The sequence below is a fragment of the Adiantum capillus-veneris genome, chromosome 5 (genome assembly GCF_014529385.1).
Source record: "Adiantum capillus-veneris isolate H3 chromosome 5, ASM1452938v2, whole genome shotgun sequence".
Lineage (NCBI taxonomy): Eukaryota > Viridiplantae > Streptophyta > Polypodiopsida > Polypodiales > Pteridaceae > Adiantum > Adiantum capillus-veneris.
The window spans coordinates 170,793,631-170,811,630 of NC_140935.1; the positions used below are offsets into that span (position 1 = coordinate 170,793,631).

An 18,000-nucleotide genomic window follows, 5' to 3' on the forward strand; every position below is an offset into this window, starting at 1 on the left:
GTAGGGAAAGTAGATAGGGGGCATCTCAAGACGCCATTGCCAAGGGCAGAGTCGAAGAAGTCTTGCCTCTCAAGACACTACTGAATCTGCGGCACCTATCAAGCCTCCAGGAGCGTTTCAAATGCCAAGCTCAGAGCACCTCCCACATCGGACAGCAACTCAGAACGCGCGAGAGGGAGGCTGCAGAAGCTACTTGCCCGCCGCTGTACGAGGCCTTACCAACTACGTTTTTAAATGTTGGGTCAAGAGCCCCCATACATAATAAGGTAGCACAGCCGTCCTAGCATTTCGGAACGCTGCAAGGAGCCGATGCCGGTCGGGAGGGATCCCCTGCCTACGTTTCAAAATGGAAAGGAAAACGCTAGGGGGAAAAACACTGAACTTCTCCTCCTCCCCAAGCCGTGCAGCCACTCTCCACAATCATCGAGCCAAGTGCACTGATACCATGTCAAAGTCGACGATGCGGAAGCATAAAGCAATGGAGAGACTGTGAGAGAGAGAGAGAGAGAGAGAGAGAGAGAGAGTCTCTGAACCAACCAACTTGGCAATGAATTAGTGATTGACAATGGGGGCTTGGGGTTTCTTGTATACTACCCAAAGGAATTTTCCCTACCTAGAATCTTGTCAAATAAGTAAAATAAATATCTAAAAGAGAAATAAATAATTAGGAACACAATGGGTATTCACTTGAGATGCATAGACTTTGCAAAGGTTACAAGATAATAGATAAAATCAACCCATTTCGAATGCAGAAACTGTTACTCTTTACACTGCATGGCTGTCAATTATCGATTTCAAGAAAAAGCCCGCACAAAAGCCCGTTGGCAATCATTCACAGAGGCACTGACTAACAGGCAGCTGAATCGTAAGTAGCCCAAATCCACAAATGTCAGATTAGCAAAAGTTAGTTGTTGCCCAGCTGGCTAACCTGGACCTACCTTAGGAATATCATAGTGCTCGCTAAGGTTTGCAAGATACTGGTTAAATTCCTCTATGCGTTCTCTGTGAGACTTACTCGCTACTTTGGCAAGGCGTTTGGCTTCAAGCTTCAGCTTCTGCTCATGATACCTCTTTTCTGCAGCTGTACGATGATCCTCAACTATGGCTCCATGCACACTATCTTCGCCCTCAGGCTCACCAACTGTCCCTTTCGGTTGTAAAGCAGTTTCTGCGTCAGCACCATCGGCGGCGGCGGCATATGCCTCTTCATTCGTAATAACTGGCAGCTGCTTCAAATGAGACTTGTCTTTCCGCTTTTTCTTCATGCCGCCTGATTGGACATTCAAGGCCTTGCCTTTCAGCTTGAGCTTACCACCAACTACATTTTCATACGACATTGCCTACAAAGACTGGCAAAGGTTAGCAGCTAGAAAGGAAACGACAAAACAGTTACAACGCCAAAACATTTAAATCATGCCATGCACAGGCACCCATTTAGAAAGCATGCATATGATTGTCACCATAGTACCAGAACCTCCAATTGCCTTCGCGGGGGAAGGAACATTATCTCTCACAGTTCACTGTCCTACAGCACCCTTTAGTGAGTAAATTACACACACTGCAAGCATATGTAGATTACAACAGTAGAGAGAGATGGCTTCTCTTGTAAAGCCTTCCCTTACTACCTTGTTCTGGAAACTTCACTGTGGGAGTGCATAAATATCCATCCTGCTAGAGAACTCATATAAGAACCCCTTCATGAAGTTTAAAAAAACATGTTCAGAACGTAATGTTTCTCAACAATTAAAATGAAATTACGAATTCCATGAACCTTGATCTGCAAGAAGTATGATGCTCTTGAGACAACACAGTCGACGATATCCAAATTCCCATTTTTTGAAACTCAAAAGGGAAAGTTTGATCCATTAAAGATCTCTACTGTGTAAATTCCCTTTGTTACCCTTTCGATATAAACTAGTGACATTTCAACTGCATTTTCTGTCATTTCACACCTCTCTCTCTCTCTCTCTCTCTCTCTCTCTCTCTCTCTCTCTCTCTCTCTCTCTCTCTCTCTCTCTCTCTCTCTCTGTGTGTGTGTGTGTGTGTGTGTGTGTGCAGCTAGAATGGCACGAAAGGAGGCGGTATTCTGTGTACAAAAGAGACCTCTAGAGATGCTCAATGGCCTATCTTCCAGAGGATGTACAAAAGTGGGGTAAACATGTGAGAGAGATGTGGATATCAAGGTGGCCTGTATGATGAATGTAAAATGAACCACTGGGGAGGTGCATAATGCCATGTGATGCGACCATGGTCACTACTGAAGAGAACTGAAGATCTCTCTCTCTCTCTCTCTCTCTCTCTCTCTCTCTCTCTCTCTCTCTCTCTCTCTCTCTCTCTCTCTCTCTCTCCCCCCGGATGGGATGCAGCGTCACTTGGATGCTTTACATGTGTTTGCCCATGATAGTGGATTGTCTATTAATCTTGGCAAAACCAAGATGATGGTGTTTAACACCACACCACAGTGGGTTAGGAGGTCAACACCCACATTAACCTATAGTCATGAGCTAGTAGAGTATACAAATGTATACACCTACCTTGGAATAGGATAATGTCACAAACTATTGACATGTCAATCCACTGAAGACTAACTGGGCTAGGGCTCCCCGAGCCTAACCCTAGCCAACCTGCAGATCCTGGCCGAATGGCCTAAACACTAGAAGCAGCAAAAGAAGAAATTCTCACCAGCTTACACTTCCTCGCCAAGTGGCCCAGTTATTAAAGTTTTACCAACTTATGGTACCCCATCCAATGGAGCCTAAAAATAAAGCACCCACACACGCAGAATATTAAGCGTACGAATTTTCGCATTTTGCGCTGACTGCTTTTAGCACTCGCTTTTGGATGCTTTTAAGTTTGATGCTTTTCATGGAATGGCCATGGGCCCTTAAATATGAAGGGTGTGCGCTCTCTCTGCCATTCTTGCCGTGGCACATGCAGAGCAGAGCCACCAACGTTGTACTGAGTTGAAGCAATAAACAGAAATACCGAAATGGGCGGTAGGGTTTGGGGCCAATGCTCTCTTGGGGTGGGACTCCGCCACTCCGTGTCTCATGTGCCGTGCATCTCTTTCCATTCAGCTGATATGATGTGCTTACAGTTTGTTTTGTCTGTTCTTTCCCCTTGGCACGTGGTACCCTCCTGTACAGTGATATCAAAGCTCCAGCCTGTGCTTTTCTCAAAGCATACTGATCCTTCCAAAGCAGACAGAGCATCATGGCGTTTTTGGATTCTACAGAGTACCTGCAGTTTCTTCTCGACAAGCTTCACGACATACTTTCGCGGCATCCACAACTCCCGATACTGCAAAATTTTCAACAGTTCCTGAACTACATGTTGCCGCCTCTGATGCCCATGTGGTAACCCCCTCCTCCGACACCGAAAAGTACCAGACCTTCTAACCGGCAACCCTCTCAGCCTTCTGTTCCAATAGGGTGAGTCCTTATAAACACGGTGCAGCATTTGACCCTGATCCAGTGCAACCACCTCTACCATTGCCCTTGCCACCACCGCCACCTGGATACAATGGTTGGAGCCCATATGGATACACCTACTATCCACATCCGCGGCTTGCACCTAACCAACCAAACAAAAAATTTCACCTTTTATGGAGTGAAAGATCAGAAGAAAGCCTTACGATTCCTCCAACAATTTGACAAAATCTATGCTCTGGGGAACTACACAAAAGAATCTAAGATTTCTCGAGGTGCGAGATTTCTTAAAGATAGTGCCATGCAGTGGTGGAGTTCAATCGCTACCCAACCGCATGCTTCAAAGGACTTGGTAGGCTTTCAATAGTACTTTTGCACGCAACTATATGACCTCCCTATTCGAAGTCCAGATTTTGTCAGAATGGGAAACTTGAAAATGCTTGCCACGGAGACCATGGAAGACTAATAAGTTCAGAATAGTCTGAACTCACCATGGAAGACTATAACCAAAGGTTTCTATAAGTCTACCTTCCGGTGTCTTTCTTCAAGATGATTGTCACGAACTGTTGGCGTGTCAAGTGTCACGAGACGTGGCAACTGCTAACCTTAGTTGTTGGTTTCTTTCCAATGATTTTTGTTTTATTTTTGAGACCCTCTTTTTGAAGTTGCAAATGGTCGGACATTGTATGGCCAATGTGAACACTAGTTTCACCCGCAGACGATAGTGGGTCGGCACTAGAATTCTTTTAGTAAGAGGATGTCTAGGCTCAGTTCAAGATCATGTAGATTCCCCCGTCGCGCTTAGCAAGTTGGTGGATACTAGGAAGTGAACTCAATAAAGGCATAAAGCCAAGGTGGGTCACCAAAGGAAAGTACCCGACAATTGGGCCACATTGCATTTTTGGATGCGGTCCCAATGGGGATAGATGATCAGAAGACCAGTGGGAGCCCAACAAAAGCATCTCCTAAAAATTAGGGAACTGCTATTTTGGGCCATGCAATCTGTTCGCGTCATTATCTCCGGAATGACAAGGGGAACATTTTAGAACTCTGCCGCAAAGTCAATTGGGCAACCAGTCGGGAGTTTTTTAGACGGCAACCCCGAAACGGGAAATTGCTTATAAACACGTCAAGTGGCACAATTTGGTGCACTTTCCTCGTGCAAAAAAATGGGCTCTGATTTTTAAGCTGGGAGAGGGCTCATTTGTTGTCTGCCACCACAGGTTAAGAGCTATTGACTGCAAGCTTTCCCTCTCATGTATAATGTGGTGCAAGAAGTCATGTCCTGCACACCTCACAATACTCTCTCTCTTCCCTACGTGCAGTAACGTGATGCCCCACAAGAGGGCTCTTCATTTGACTCATGTACAGCTGTGTGGTTACATGCGTTTTTGTTGAGGCAAGAGCCTCTCTGAGCAGGAATAGGAGTAGCTAACTGCTACTCCAAAAGCAGGCACCGGTGAGGGTGATAACCTCATTGTACAAGTGCGATTTCAGCGCTGGTTATGCGCTGTATTTTAGCTGTTTTTCAGCCATACGGACGCCATCACCATTGGGAACAGTGCCGCACTGATAGAGGACAGTTCGGAGACTGTTTAGGGCTGAAAACAGGGCAAAAACCAGTAAGTACAGTGTGCTGAATTTACTGTTTTTGGGCAGAAATCAGAGGGTTTATGCCAATGGAAGTGAGTTCCAGCGAGGAAATTGGTTTCAGGCAAGTTTTGGGGCTGTTATGGTGCTGAAATTTTGCCAAAACAGGTGGTATCTAGCTGGATACAGCTAAAGAATTCCCAGGACTCTACTTTGTAGTTTACCCTCTTAAAGTATAAAGAAATACCGAAAGGGGCGCCAATTTTGGGGCCTACACGTTGTCGGACTCCGCTCGGAACATTCTAGCTTCTGAACCGTGTGTGTGCTTAAATGTTAATTCCCGTCACAGATTCCCTTTGCAAAGTACTCTCTCTCTCTCTCTCTCTCTCTCTCTCTCTCTCTCTCTCTCTCTCTCTCTCTCTCTGTGTGTCTAAAATAAAGTAAAGAATTTTGGGTCAAAGTCAAAGCCTACCGCCCCACAGGCCGGTTTCAAGGTTCCATTGCCGGGATTTCAATCACTTTGTCCTCAAGAAGTGAGCCTCGGTTGTTTTGGGTAAAGACACCGAGTACAGGAACGCGGGATTACACTATGGCCGACAAAGGGAAAGGCATTATGGAAGAGGGTTCCTCTTCGAAGGACAGACAGGAAATTCCTATGGTGTTCGAGATTGGCGAGAGCTCACGGCCATGTCAGTCTGTACCTCCTGTTGATGTGAATGTCCCTCCAGTACAGGGCTTTATGACTAGGCGACTTGAGGATGATGCGTTCAGGACTCAGTTAGTTGCCGCGGTGAATGTGTTTTCACAACTGGTGTAGAACCCAAACTTAATGGAGTTCTTGCAAGCGCCATCAGTGCCACGGCAAAATAGGCAACCTACACCGCGAACAGAGCTTGTTGAGGCTAAAGTCCAAGTACTTTATGCGTCTCAGCAGGATACGGAACACTCGCATATTGCGGAGTCAGGGGCTCCAAAACAGGTTCCTCCCGTCCTTGAACAGATGGTTAGGACGCCTATTCCACAGGTTATGCCAGTTCAGCCAGCCACCTTTCAAAGCCCGCATGCTGTCTTGAATGGACAGGAAACTGGTTACCACGCAATGCATCCAGTTTTTCCACCACCCGAGATACATCCTGGGTATTTCGGGGGTGGATCTATGTTCCAGAGCATGGCTGGTTATGCGCCTGGAAGTCAGTCGTACATGCCACGCATGCAGCAAGGTTTTCATAGCAACCAGGGCCAGTTTGGGGTGCCATAGGGTCATTTTGGCATGGCTAGTTTTTTTGGACAGCAGCCAGATACGGCACCTCTGACGCAAAATGTTAATGCCCAAGATGTGCCAATGATGCCTACTATAGTGCCCATGTTGCAGGCTATTTCTTATGACAATTTGAAGCCGAAAGCTTACAAAGAAGGTGGTGCAGCTGTAAAGTTTAGGGCTTCGAGGATAAAGCAAAGACTCTCACTTTCCTCCAGCAGTTCGATACAGCTTATGCAAGAGGGAATTTTACAACCTCTAAGGCCAAGAAAGCTGCCACTTTCTTGAAGGACAATGAGCTTACATGGTGGATGACGTTGTTAATGCAAGCACAGGCACCCGCCACTTGGGTCTACTTCAAGCAAATGTTTGCATCTGCTTGGCTGTCAAATGAATTTGAAGCGGACGGCATAACGGATTGGCACCAGCTTACTTCGGCTACATGCAAGGGCTTGTTGGAGTACAATCGGAGGTTTTGTAAAGAGTTACTTGTGTCATTGACAGAGCAGATAGAGAAGTATTGTTGTGGGCTGCCTAAAGGGCTTCGGGACTACCGTACCAAGAACAGAGTGGCTACCCTCACCCAGCTCATGGAAGTTGCTAACACTAGTCTTGCCTTGTTGAAAGGAGAGGGCAGTGAGTTTCCAAGCAACGAAAAAGGAGGATAGCAAAAGATTTATTCAGTGAAGAAGCCCTTTGTGAAAACGGCTCCTGAAGCCTCACAGGGGCTAGAAAAGGCCACCAAAGACAAGGATTCAGTCGGGACTTCTGGAGTGCAAGCAAAAGAACAGAAAAGGAAGACTTTTGTGCGTAAGTCGCTCGAGGAAAAGAAGGTCCTAATGGCTGAAAACAAATGCTTTATATGTGAGCAGTCTGGTCACTTTGCTACCAATTGTCCACAAAGGAAAAGACCAGCTCCCTCCGATGATACAGAGGATCAGAGAGGCAAGAAGCCTAAACCCACGGCAGGTTTGGTGCCACATATGGTGGGTGACAAACCCAGTACAGGTGCCAGCGAGTTATGCAGGGCATGGGATAAAGTTCCAGATCAGACGGCACTCATTCTTTGATCCAGGTACCGAAGCAAACTTTATCTCACCAAAATTAGCTATGAAGCTCGGGATCAAAGCTGAAGAGATGGGGTACACGGCAAAGGCAGGGTTGGCATGTCCTGGCTACTCAGAGTGTGTTACTCCCATTATTGGAAAGCTGCGTCTGCATATTCAATCATATGTAGACACAAAAGAATTTTATATCATGCCATTGGAAGGGTGCGATGCGCTACTTGGAATTCCATGGATGTTCAGAGTACATGGCGTGCTGGATGTCTTCGGCAAGACAATCACCCTTTAGCATAGGGGCAAAACTCATGTTTTGGATGTCAAAGGGGAGTCTGTCCCTATTGTATCTGCTTCCGCTATCACTTCTGTAATAAAGAATCATCTTTCTGTGTACTTGATTTTTGCACGTGATGTCTCAGATAATTGTTAGTCAAATTTATGTGTTAGATAAAGAAAGGTCAGCATTTTTGCAAGAGTTAAGCATTTTTGCAAGAGTTTAGTGACTGTTTTTCTGATTCATTACACCCGTCGCAATTACCACCAGAGAGACCTGAGGACCATCGATAGCTTTGGTGCCAGGGTGTAGCCCACCAAATAGACCTCCCTACAGGGTTAGCGCGGCGCAACAGAAAGAGATATGGGCCACGTTGAGGAGTTATTAGAGAAGGGGCTGATTCAACCTAGTTCTTCACCCTTTTGCTCCCCTGTGCTCCTAGTAGAGAAAAAGGATCGCTCATGGTGCATGTGTATTGATTACCGTGCATGAATAAGAATACCATCACGAATAGGTTTCCTATTCTTAGGATTGATGATATTCTCGATCGTTTAGAAGGTGCTATAATTTTCAACAGGATAGACCTTAAGAGTGGGTACCATCAAATTCGTGTAAGGCTAGAGGATGTGCACAAGACTTCGTTCAGAACGACATTTGGTCTTTATGAGTTCCTAGTGATGCCGTTTGGTCTAACAAATGCTCCTGCCACATTCAACAGAATGATGGACCGGATTTTCCGCTCGCATCAACAGTTTGTTGGGACGTTCTTCGATGACATGATAGTCTATTCGAAGAATAAAGAGGAGCATAGGAGTCACTTGACCATTGTGTTCGAAGAGCTGCACAGTCACAGGCTACTTGTCAATCCTAAGAAAAGCGAATTTTTCCTGAAAGAGATCCACTTTCAGGCCTCATAGTCTCAAAGGATGGTGTCATAATGGATCCCGCAAAGGTCGAAGCTATTAAGACATGGCCAGACTTAAAGACTGTGCATGATGTCAGAAGCTTCTTGGGATTGTGTTCCTACTATAGAAGGTTTATCAAGAATTTTGCAAAGATAGCATCACCTCTTCACGCTTTGCAAAACAAAGAGGTCACTTTCAAATGGACCCAAAAAGAGATTTCAGCTTTTAGTCTCTTAAAGGAAAAGTTGACTTCAGATCCAGTAATTGTTTTGCCACATCTGAAGAAGTCATTTGTGACCCAATGTGACGTGTGTGACAGTAGCATCGGAGCAGTGCTAATGCAAGACGGACGGGTGGTAGCTTATGAAAGACGAATGTTGCAAGGGCCAGAGAAGACTATGCAAGTCTATGAGAAGGAGCTCTTGGCCGTGATTCATGCGCTTTCTAGCTGGAAGTTATCCGAAAAGCAAAGTTTACGCTGATGATGTGGTAGCTGTACGGATTTCCATGAAACGTGCTAGTAGCTTTGAGCGTCAGCTTTTGGGACCAAATGCTGTTAGAACTTGAAGCTTTTCATGTAAACTGCTTTTAGAGGCCAAGGGTCTTTAAATATGATCCATGGGCTCTCACTCTGAAAGTCTACCCACAGGAGATGCAAAGCATAGCCATGGGAGTTGTACCATGTTGAAGCAATATAAAGAAACACCGAAAGGGGCGCCAAGGTTTTGGGATCAGTGCTCTCCAAGGGTACAGACTTGGACACTCCAAGTCAAGAATCAATCGCGACGGCACCAAATAACCACTTCAAACAATTCACAGATCACAATAGATTTGCACTGGCCCGGAGGAGTTCCGTGCCTAGAGATATTGGCCCCAAAGACTAGCGCCCCTTTCGGTATTTCTTTTTGTATTAATCACTTCAAAGTACAAGAGAGTGGATCGGGATTCACTCTCAGACTCTGCGTCCAGATGCTCTGAGAAGTGAATGCCCAAACCACCTATTTAAAGTTACAAGGGATGCCCAAAAGCAGAGCCCCAAAAGCCTGAAAGCAAAAGCCTAAAAGCTTCTCTCTCTCTCTCACAGAGTAGAAAAAAAGCAATGATGTTCTCTCTCTCCCATGCGTAGCCTAAAAAGCAAAACTGCTGTACGGCTGGCCGCAAAACGCGCCGCAAATCATGGAAATCCGTACCATCTGCCATGTGGCATTTCCTCGGTAAATTAGGGTTTGCTGAAATTAGGGTTTCAGCCAGAAATTAGGGTTTGCTGAAAATTAGGGTTTCTAGCAGATTTTAGGGTTTCTGCTGTCCGTAGCCACATCATCACTTTGTGACATACCCCCTCTTGAAAGCATTGACCGCGACCACGCCTGCAAAACCTGCAAAACTTGCAAAACCGACAAAAGCCATAAACCGTCTTAGCAAACACTGACTGTTAGTACCTACGTACTAGGAACACACATCTAGCACATGTACCAAATCGACAGTCACATCACACGACATCACAGGACGTCACCAGACATCACATGACATTCAACATTCATTCGGATCTTAGACCATGATTTATCGGCAATGTAGCTAGCAATCACATCTGGGTCCAATCGGGACTTCATTGATGTCCGATTGACTAACCCCTATTGCAACCATGTCTATTCGAGACCAATCAGACCAAAATGCTGCAGTCATTTTGTCTATCAGTTCTTGCACTTAAGAGAAGTCAAGAACAAATCAATATCATAATTAAGAATTCCATTTCATAAAGTCATCCAGCAGAATACTGTCCACCATCATGGTTTTTCTCATCAAGCATCAAGTAGCCTTCCCGAAGGGAGTATCCTGCTACTGTCTCCCCATCCCGTATCCGTGTGAAAATATCTGCAAAATCTGTATCTGTGGCATATTGGTCGACCATATCCTCGAAGCTCCTATGATGTATCGCGGAAAAAGCCAGAACCAACAGCTTCCGAGACAAAGCATCTGCCACCACATTCGTCTGTCCCTACACATGGACAATCTGGAAGTGAAACTATGACAAGATGTTCACCCACCGCATCTGCTTTTTCGAAAGCTACTTCTGTGACAAGAAGTAGCGCAAACTTTGATGGTCTGTAAAGACAGTAAAATCCGCTCCGAGTAGGTAATGCTGCCACTGAGTAAGAGCATGGATAACCGCCAAAAGCTCTTTCTTATAAATCTGTGCTGTCATCTCCGGCCCAGAGAACAATCGGCTCTCGTAAGCAATAACATGGCCTTCTTGCATCAAGACCGCACCTAGACTTATGACCACAAGCATCACAATATACTTCAAATGACTTCTGCAAGTCTGGCAAAGTCAAATCTGGTCCTGTAGTCAATTTCTTGTTCAATGTCTGAAAAGCACTCACCTCTGTGGATCCCCACGAGAAAGGGACTCCTTTCTGTATCAAGATATGCAAAGGGGAAGCAACCTCTGCAAACTTTCGTATGAACCGCCTGTAGTACGAACACATTCTTCAAATCGGGCCAATCACGTATAGTCTCTATCTTGGCCGAATCCACTTGCACTCCTGCTGCTGAGACAAAGTGTCCCAAAAAGTCTCTGAAGCAGATGATCTCTGTGTTCTGCCTCATTCTTGGAGAAACAATGATATCATCAACGAAAGTGCCAACAAATAGCCTCTACTCTCAAAAAATCCCGTCTATCATCCGGTTAAATGTCGCAGAAGCATTGGTTAAGCCAAAAGGCATCACCAAAAACTCAAATAATCCAAAAAGTAGTCCGGAAGGCTGTCTTGTAGATGTCTCCCGTCGCAATTCAAATCTGATGATATCCACTCTTCAGATCAATCCTGCTAAAGCACGAGGATCCTTGTAACCTGTCGAGTATATCATCGATCCTAGGAATCAGAAATCTGTTCTTGATGGTGATTTTGTTGAGAGCTCTATAATCAATGCACATTCTCCAAGATCCGTCTTTCTTCAAATCCAGCAACAGTGGAGAGCAATACGGTGAAGTACTAGGCTGGACAAGACCCTTTTCCAAGAGGTCTTTCACTTGGTTCATAATCTTTTCAGTCTGTACTCGGTCACACGGTAAGGTGGCCGCTTCGCTGACGTGCTTCCAGGTATCAGATCAATGGTCTGATCTTCAGGCCCTCTAAAAAGCAATCGGCATGAGTGTAGAGAAAAATCTTGGCGTTCTTTTGATCAAGTCAAAACATATTCAACCTTTATCCATCGTTCAGTTCTCTCCCAAAAGAATGAGTAAAGAAACTGAAGTTCATCAAGTACAATTCTCTGAGCCCTTCATTTATCAAAGTCGCTTTTCTCGCCCGATAATCGACCAAGGCGTTGTTCTTGTGGTACCAGGGAATCCCTAAGAGAACATTGAGTAAAGAAACTGAAGTTCATCAAGTACAATTCTCTGAGCCCTTCATTTATCAAAGTCGCTTTTCTCGCCCGATAATCGACCAGGGCGTTGTTCTTGTGGTACCAGGGAATCCCTAAGAGAACATCACAACCCTCCAAAGGCATTATGAAGAAGTCCTCATGCCCCAAATACCCCTGACAATGCAACCGAAGTTTGCCAATGACAGGTGTAATGGCTACGTCCCTGCCGGGTGCCACTAGAACTGCCTCTGCAAGTGGTCCCATCCGATCGGGAGTAATCTCGAGCCGCGCCGCCAATTCCGGTGAAATGAAGTTGGCCTTGGCTCCTCCATCCAAGAAAATCAGGGCCTCTTGATCTTTCACTTTGCCCCAAGCTCGGCAAAGTTCTGTACTCTCATCCATGGTGTCGGGATCGGTACCCACACAATTTGGAACCAGTCTTGTTTTCATCTTGCCTTTTCGTCCACGTTCCTCAGCTGCTCTCGAACTCTCAGGCCTATCGTCGTTCTTATCATTCTGTTCTTTCCGTGCCTTTTTAGGGCACTTCGCGGAGATATGTCCATGTTTCCCGCATCCAAAGCACTTCCCCTCTTTGATAAAGCGAGCTCTCTCCTCAGGAGTAAGCTTGGGTCGTGCATCCTTTTTCTCTGGATTGCCCTTTTTCTTTCTACTTTCATTCCCAGAAGTCTGTTCGGCTCGTTGTGTCATGTTCTCATCTGTGGGGTGAGTCAGACTGCCAGAGTGAATGGCAAAGCCCCGCTTCGCATGACTCATCAACTCCTGAATAGAAGCTGATTTCTGCTCCAAGCAGTGATCTCGGATCTCTGTAGGTAGACCCAAGGTGAACCGCTCAATCTGTTCTCTGAACGTGATCTTCTTGAATGAAGAGGCAGGTAGAAAAGAGCTCCAGAATCTTTCACAATAAGCATTGATTGTATCTTTCTTGGTCATCCGAAGATGGTTCCAAGCAGCTCGTATATCTCGTTCATATTCTTTCGTCAACCAAGAAGAAATAAAAAGCTTCTTAAATTTCAGCCATTTAACTGGCGCAGTCTTGTTTAAAAGAAACATGGACCACCAAGTACAAGCATTCCCCTTAAAGTAAGAGGCAGCTCTCCAAATCTTGGAGTGCTTTGAATAGCGTCCTCCCACGAAAGCGATGTCAAACTGTTGTATAAAAGACAAAGCCTTCAAAGCATCTGAGTATCCTTGAGAGCGGGTTTAAGGGGTGGTGTAGTGGTTTTCTGCCACTGTGTATGCACTTCTTGAAAAGAAGTCTCGCTCATATATTTTGCCAATTTCGGATCCTTCGCAGAACTGAGCATCATCTTTGTTGCATCGCCGATCAATTGACGACGCTTCATCTCTCTTTGCTCCGCCTGAGTAGGCCGAGGCGGACCATACTCTGCCAAAATCTTCGTTGCGATCCCTGGCCGCATCTCTAGATGTAGAGGGAGACGATTGATCCTTGCGTGAAGCCATAGGTGCCGCAGAAAAAAAATTGGGGATCAGATTTCCTGTAGAAGAGAAATCGGCCGTGCTCTGATACCACTGTAACAGACTTGGACACTCCAAGTCAAGAATCAATCGCGACAGCACCAAATAACCACTTCAAACAATTCACAGATCACAATAGATTTGCACTGGCCCGGCGGAGTTCCATGCCTAGAGATATTGGCCCCAAAGACTGGCGCCCCTTTCGGTATTTCTTTTTGTATTAATCACTTCAAAGTACGAGAGTGGGTCGGGATTCACTCTCAGACTCTGCGTCCAGATGCTCTGAGAAGTGAATGCCCAAACCACCTATTTAAAGTTACAAGGGATGCCCAAAAGCGTAAAAGCTTCTCTCTCTCTCTCTCTCTCTCTCTCTCTCTCTCTCTCTCTCTCTCTCTCTCTCTCTCTCTCTTTCTCACAGAGAGTAAAAGAAAAGCAGTGATGTTCTCTCTCTCCCATGCGTAGCCTAAAAAGCAAAACTGCCGTACGACTGGCCGCAAAACGCGCCGCAAATCACGGAAATCCGTACCAGCTGCCACGTGACATTTCCCCGGCAAATTAGGATTTGCTGAAATTAGGGTTTCAGCCAGAAATTAGAGTTTGCTGAAAATTAGGGTTTCTGTTGTCCGTAGCCACGTCATCACTTTGTGACAAACTCCACCACTCCGCATCTCGTGTGTCAAGTATCTCCTTCAGTTCACTGTTATTTGTAGTGCTTAAAGTTGTTCAGTCCCTACACATTTTACGGGCAGCAAGGTGGGTGCAAGCTTTTGGGACAGGAGCCTTTGGGGCTACTGCTTTTCATAGTAACTGCTTTAAAGTTTGGCCATTTGAGTTTGGCCAAGGGCCTTTATAAGTGTGCCTAGGGCCTCTCTTCTGCTCAGATAATCTTGGGAGCACTAAGAGGAGGAGGATCTCCAGACATTGTACTTTGCGAAGATTAACCAAAAAAATCCAGAGAAGGGGCGCGAGTCTTTGGGGCCAGTGCGTTTGGATGCGGAACTACGCCGTACCGTGTCAATTCTCCTCTTCTCTATCTCCCTCTTTTCAAGTTTTGTTCAGTTGTTTGCAATTCTCTCACGTGTGTGGTTGTAGATCTTCTATTACAGTGGTATCAGAGCTTAGACGATTCTTCTTCTACCAAGGATATGATCTCTTTTTCGCAACACACACGGATTCCGGCAGTGAATCTGGCAAGGAGAAAACTATTCTACCTACTCGCACAAGTGAGGAGACCAACGGAGGTTCTAACACGAGTCGATCCGTTTCTGAGGACTCGAGAGCCGAGTACGCCTATGGAAGCCCAACATCAGCTACAGGTTGACATCTGTGCCAACCATATGCTCAAATATGCCAAGGATCTGCAGTATGCAAAATTTCTAAAGAATCACCCACTTGATGAGATCTATTTGAGATGGCAAGCGGCCATTCACTAACCTCTCAAGTCAGCAATGAAACAGAAATGCAAGCCGAGTATAGATGATAAAAACTCTATTTGCAAGATGAGTTTGACAATGGGGTACAGTAGCAGGTCAACGAAGCCATGAAGTCTTCGAACAGCTCTGAAAGAAAAGTCGTGTAGGAGATTACCCTAGCTACCTAGGCCGAAAATCTACATTCGAAGCAATTAGCGGATCCAAGAAGTGTGTATGCTTTGCGGATGACCCCCGTTCATATTTGCCTTTAGACAGCTCTGAGAGTTCCTCTTCCTTCAACTCCAGCGGGTGAGGACGGGAAGCACCCAAGACTCGAAAGAGCAAGAAGAACAAGAACAAACGAACCAAGAAAAGTAGATCCCACAACGGATCCCGCAAGCATAAAAAACTTAATGATAGTTCTGAGGATTGTCACAAACTGCTTACGTAGCATTGTAAACTCCTAAAAAAGTTGTCCCAACTTATGGCCAAGTGACAAGGGACACAAAGAGATAAAAACTTGCGTAGAATCTGCTGACGTGGCAGCTGTACGAACGCCGCCGACTGCTGACATGGAAAAGCATACGGATTTCTGCAGATCACGTTGACAATGCTGACGTGGTTGTACGGATTTCCGCAGGCTGTGCTGACTGCTTTTGGCTTGTTGCTTTTGGGATTGAGTTTCTTTTGAGTTTTCATGCTTTTAGGGCTCTACTTTTAGCACCCCTTGTAAGTTGTAATGTTTATAAGTGACCCAAGGAACTCACTTCTAGGAGCATCTCGACGCAGAGTCTGAGAGTGAGCACCCGTAGGAGTTGTACGTTGCTCAAAGATTACTATAAAAGAAACACTGGAAGGAGCGCCAATCTTTGGGGCCAATCCCTCTTGGCATGGAACTACGCCGGGCCGTGTCGACTCTTGAATTGTGATTTGTTTTGAAGTGAATCTCTGTTGTGTCGCGACAGAATCTAGACTTGGGGTGTCCAAGTTTGTTACAGTGGTATCAAAGCACGGCCGATTTCTCTTCAACTGGGAAATCCGATCCCTCTTCTCGTGACACCTATGGATTCCGAAAACTCTTCTGCAACCACTGAGGCGAGAGGAGGCAATACGGAAAATTCAAGCGACTTAGCAGAAGATGAGTATAGGCCACCCCGCCCACACAGTATGAGCTCTTGGAAATGCAATGTCGACAGCAAGTTGACAAGTGCACAATGCAGATGGTTCAGTTTGCTAAAGATCCCCAATTTGCAAAATTTTTGACCCAGCAGTCAATGGCTGAAGTGCATACTCAGTGGCAGAAAGCCACCGAACCACCAACCAAACCGGCAATCAAGAAGCCTCCTACTCCGAGGATGTTCACTGAACAAGAACTTCAAGATGTGGTCCAGACTCAAATTAGCCAGCTTCTTGACACGCCAGGGACCACCACGTCAGCCTGGCACTCAAAGTGGTCCCCAGGCTTTAGGCCAGCAGCAATGGGTTCCCACAGGGAACCGTTTCGACCCTCTTCGACAATACAAGGTCCCAGCTCCACCCTCCACCTCAGCCTCACCTCTGACAACCCCTCCCCCCCCCCCCCCAAGTTCCGAGCTACACCCCTCCCCCCCGCCTCCTTCCTCCTCCTCCCCACCTCGCCCTTCTCCCTTTGCCGCTTCCGACTCCCCACTCCTTCACCCCCTAGCCCCCCTGCTTCCACATCTCCTCCCGCTCCTACCTCGTAGCGGACCCAAGGGGCAGGACCATGCTCGGCTGCTAGGAGATCTCTTGGCAACGCTTTTGCCACAAGTCGCTTGGCGAGAGAGGGACAGCCTTTCTTGCGTTCGAACCCCCTTCTGGTGCAGACGTCTCCCTTTACAACAATTCCTCGTGGACTGACGAGCTTCGATATTCGTCATCGGTGGGACTTCTTTGCCTACGACTTCACACATTTTCTCGGGGACCCTTCACCAGACTTTAAGGCAGCTTGCTTCAGAGTTCATGTACTTTTCCTTGCAGCTAGAGGGATAGAGGCCCTGGACTCAATGTTTGGCTTCTCTTTTCTCCTATGTGGCAGGGACAAGCCTGAGTGGACTTTGGACTCGGCTGCAGGCACAGGCCCTCGAGTTCTCTCACAACATGGGAGACCTAGGGGTTATAGACTTGGTTTAGACTTTGTGGCCATTGGCCAAGTTCTCAGTGACACCTCCAGACTCGGCAAGATGTAGACACATTGTGGTACACTTCTTTGCTGACATGCAGAGCCCGCCATGCTATGTATACATACATGAGGCTCCTGGACAGAGGAGATTGCCCTGCGCACGGCTCGTTCTTCTTGGGCTTGGACTAGACACTCTTTGCAGTCACCCCTATCTCGGGGACTCTCGCATGCGGATTACTCCCATCCAAGCCAGCCTCAAAGATAGCATGACTAGTTGCTACTGCAGCACCAGTTCTCTCTCGCTCTCCATGAGGATCGTCTCATGGAACGTGCAAGGATTAGGTAGGCCCCAGTTTCAGCGCCAGAGGGGCCGATTACGTCAGGAGCTTCAATGATGCCTTGTGGGAGGAGAGATTGATCTTCTTATGCTACAGGAGCACCATCTGTGTGAGAGCTGCATTAGACGATGTGGTCGGCTTTTGCGTGGGCGATATGAGACATTTTGATCAACTGCATTTAGACTTGGTGGTATCCAGGGAGGGGTATATGTGACTATTGCGGACTCTTGGCAACAGGCCATTGTGGACAAAGGTATTATTGTGCCTGGCAGGGCTCAGTGGATTACTATGCAAGTTCAAGGTTGCCTCTTGGGCTTCCTGAACATCTATGCACCCAATGTGGCGAGTGCACGTGCAGATTTTTGGTCTCACATTGTAGAGTCTCTAAAGCAGGCAGAGCAATGGTGCATTGGGGGGGGTGACTTCAACATGCTGGAGGACCCCTCTGACAGGATTGGAGGTAGCCATGCTATTGTGCATGGAGCTGAGTTGGCAGCTTGGGAGAGGCTATGTATGACTTTGAGGGTTTCATATGTTTGGCAGCACTCTGGCTTTGTGAGGCCCCTAGACAGCTTAGCCTTCTCTTGTTCAGACCGCAGAGTGGGAGGAGTGAATCTATCTCAAATAGATCGCTTCTACGCTAGTGACCACATCTGTGACTTGGGTGGGACAATTTGCATTTTGCCTGGGACATCTTTTTCGGACCATGCACTAGTGATCCTTACAGTGAC

At 46.5% G+C, this 18,000-nt stretch overlaps 1 protein-coding gene across 1 annotated transcript in view; it reads right to left on the bottom strand.

The window, feature by feature from the left end:
- Nucleotides 1–723: 723 nt before the first annotated feature.
- Nucleotides 724–18,000, bottom strand: part of LOC147458549 (7-dehydrocholesterol reductase-like protein) — a 29,964-nt gene continuing 12,687 nt past the window's right edge. The window contains exon 2 of the mRNA XM_086513203.1: nucleotides 724–1,340. Coding sequence (XP_086369329.1) covers nucleotides 924–1,337 — 414 coding nt within the window. The 5' untranslated portion in view covers nucleotides 1,338–1,340 and the 3' untranslated portion in view covers nucleotides 724–923. The remainder of the gene's footprint in view (nucleotides 1,341–18,000) is intronic.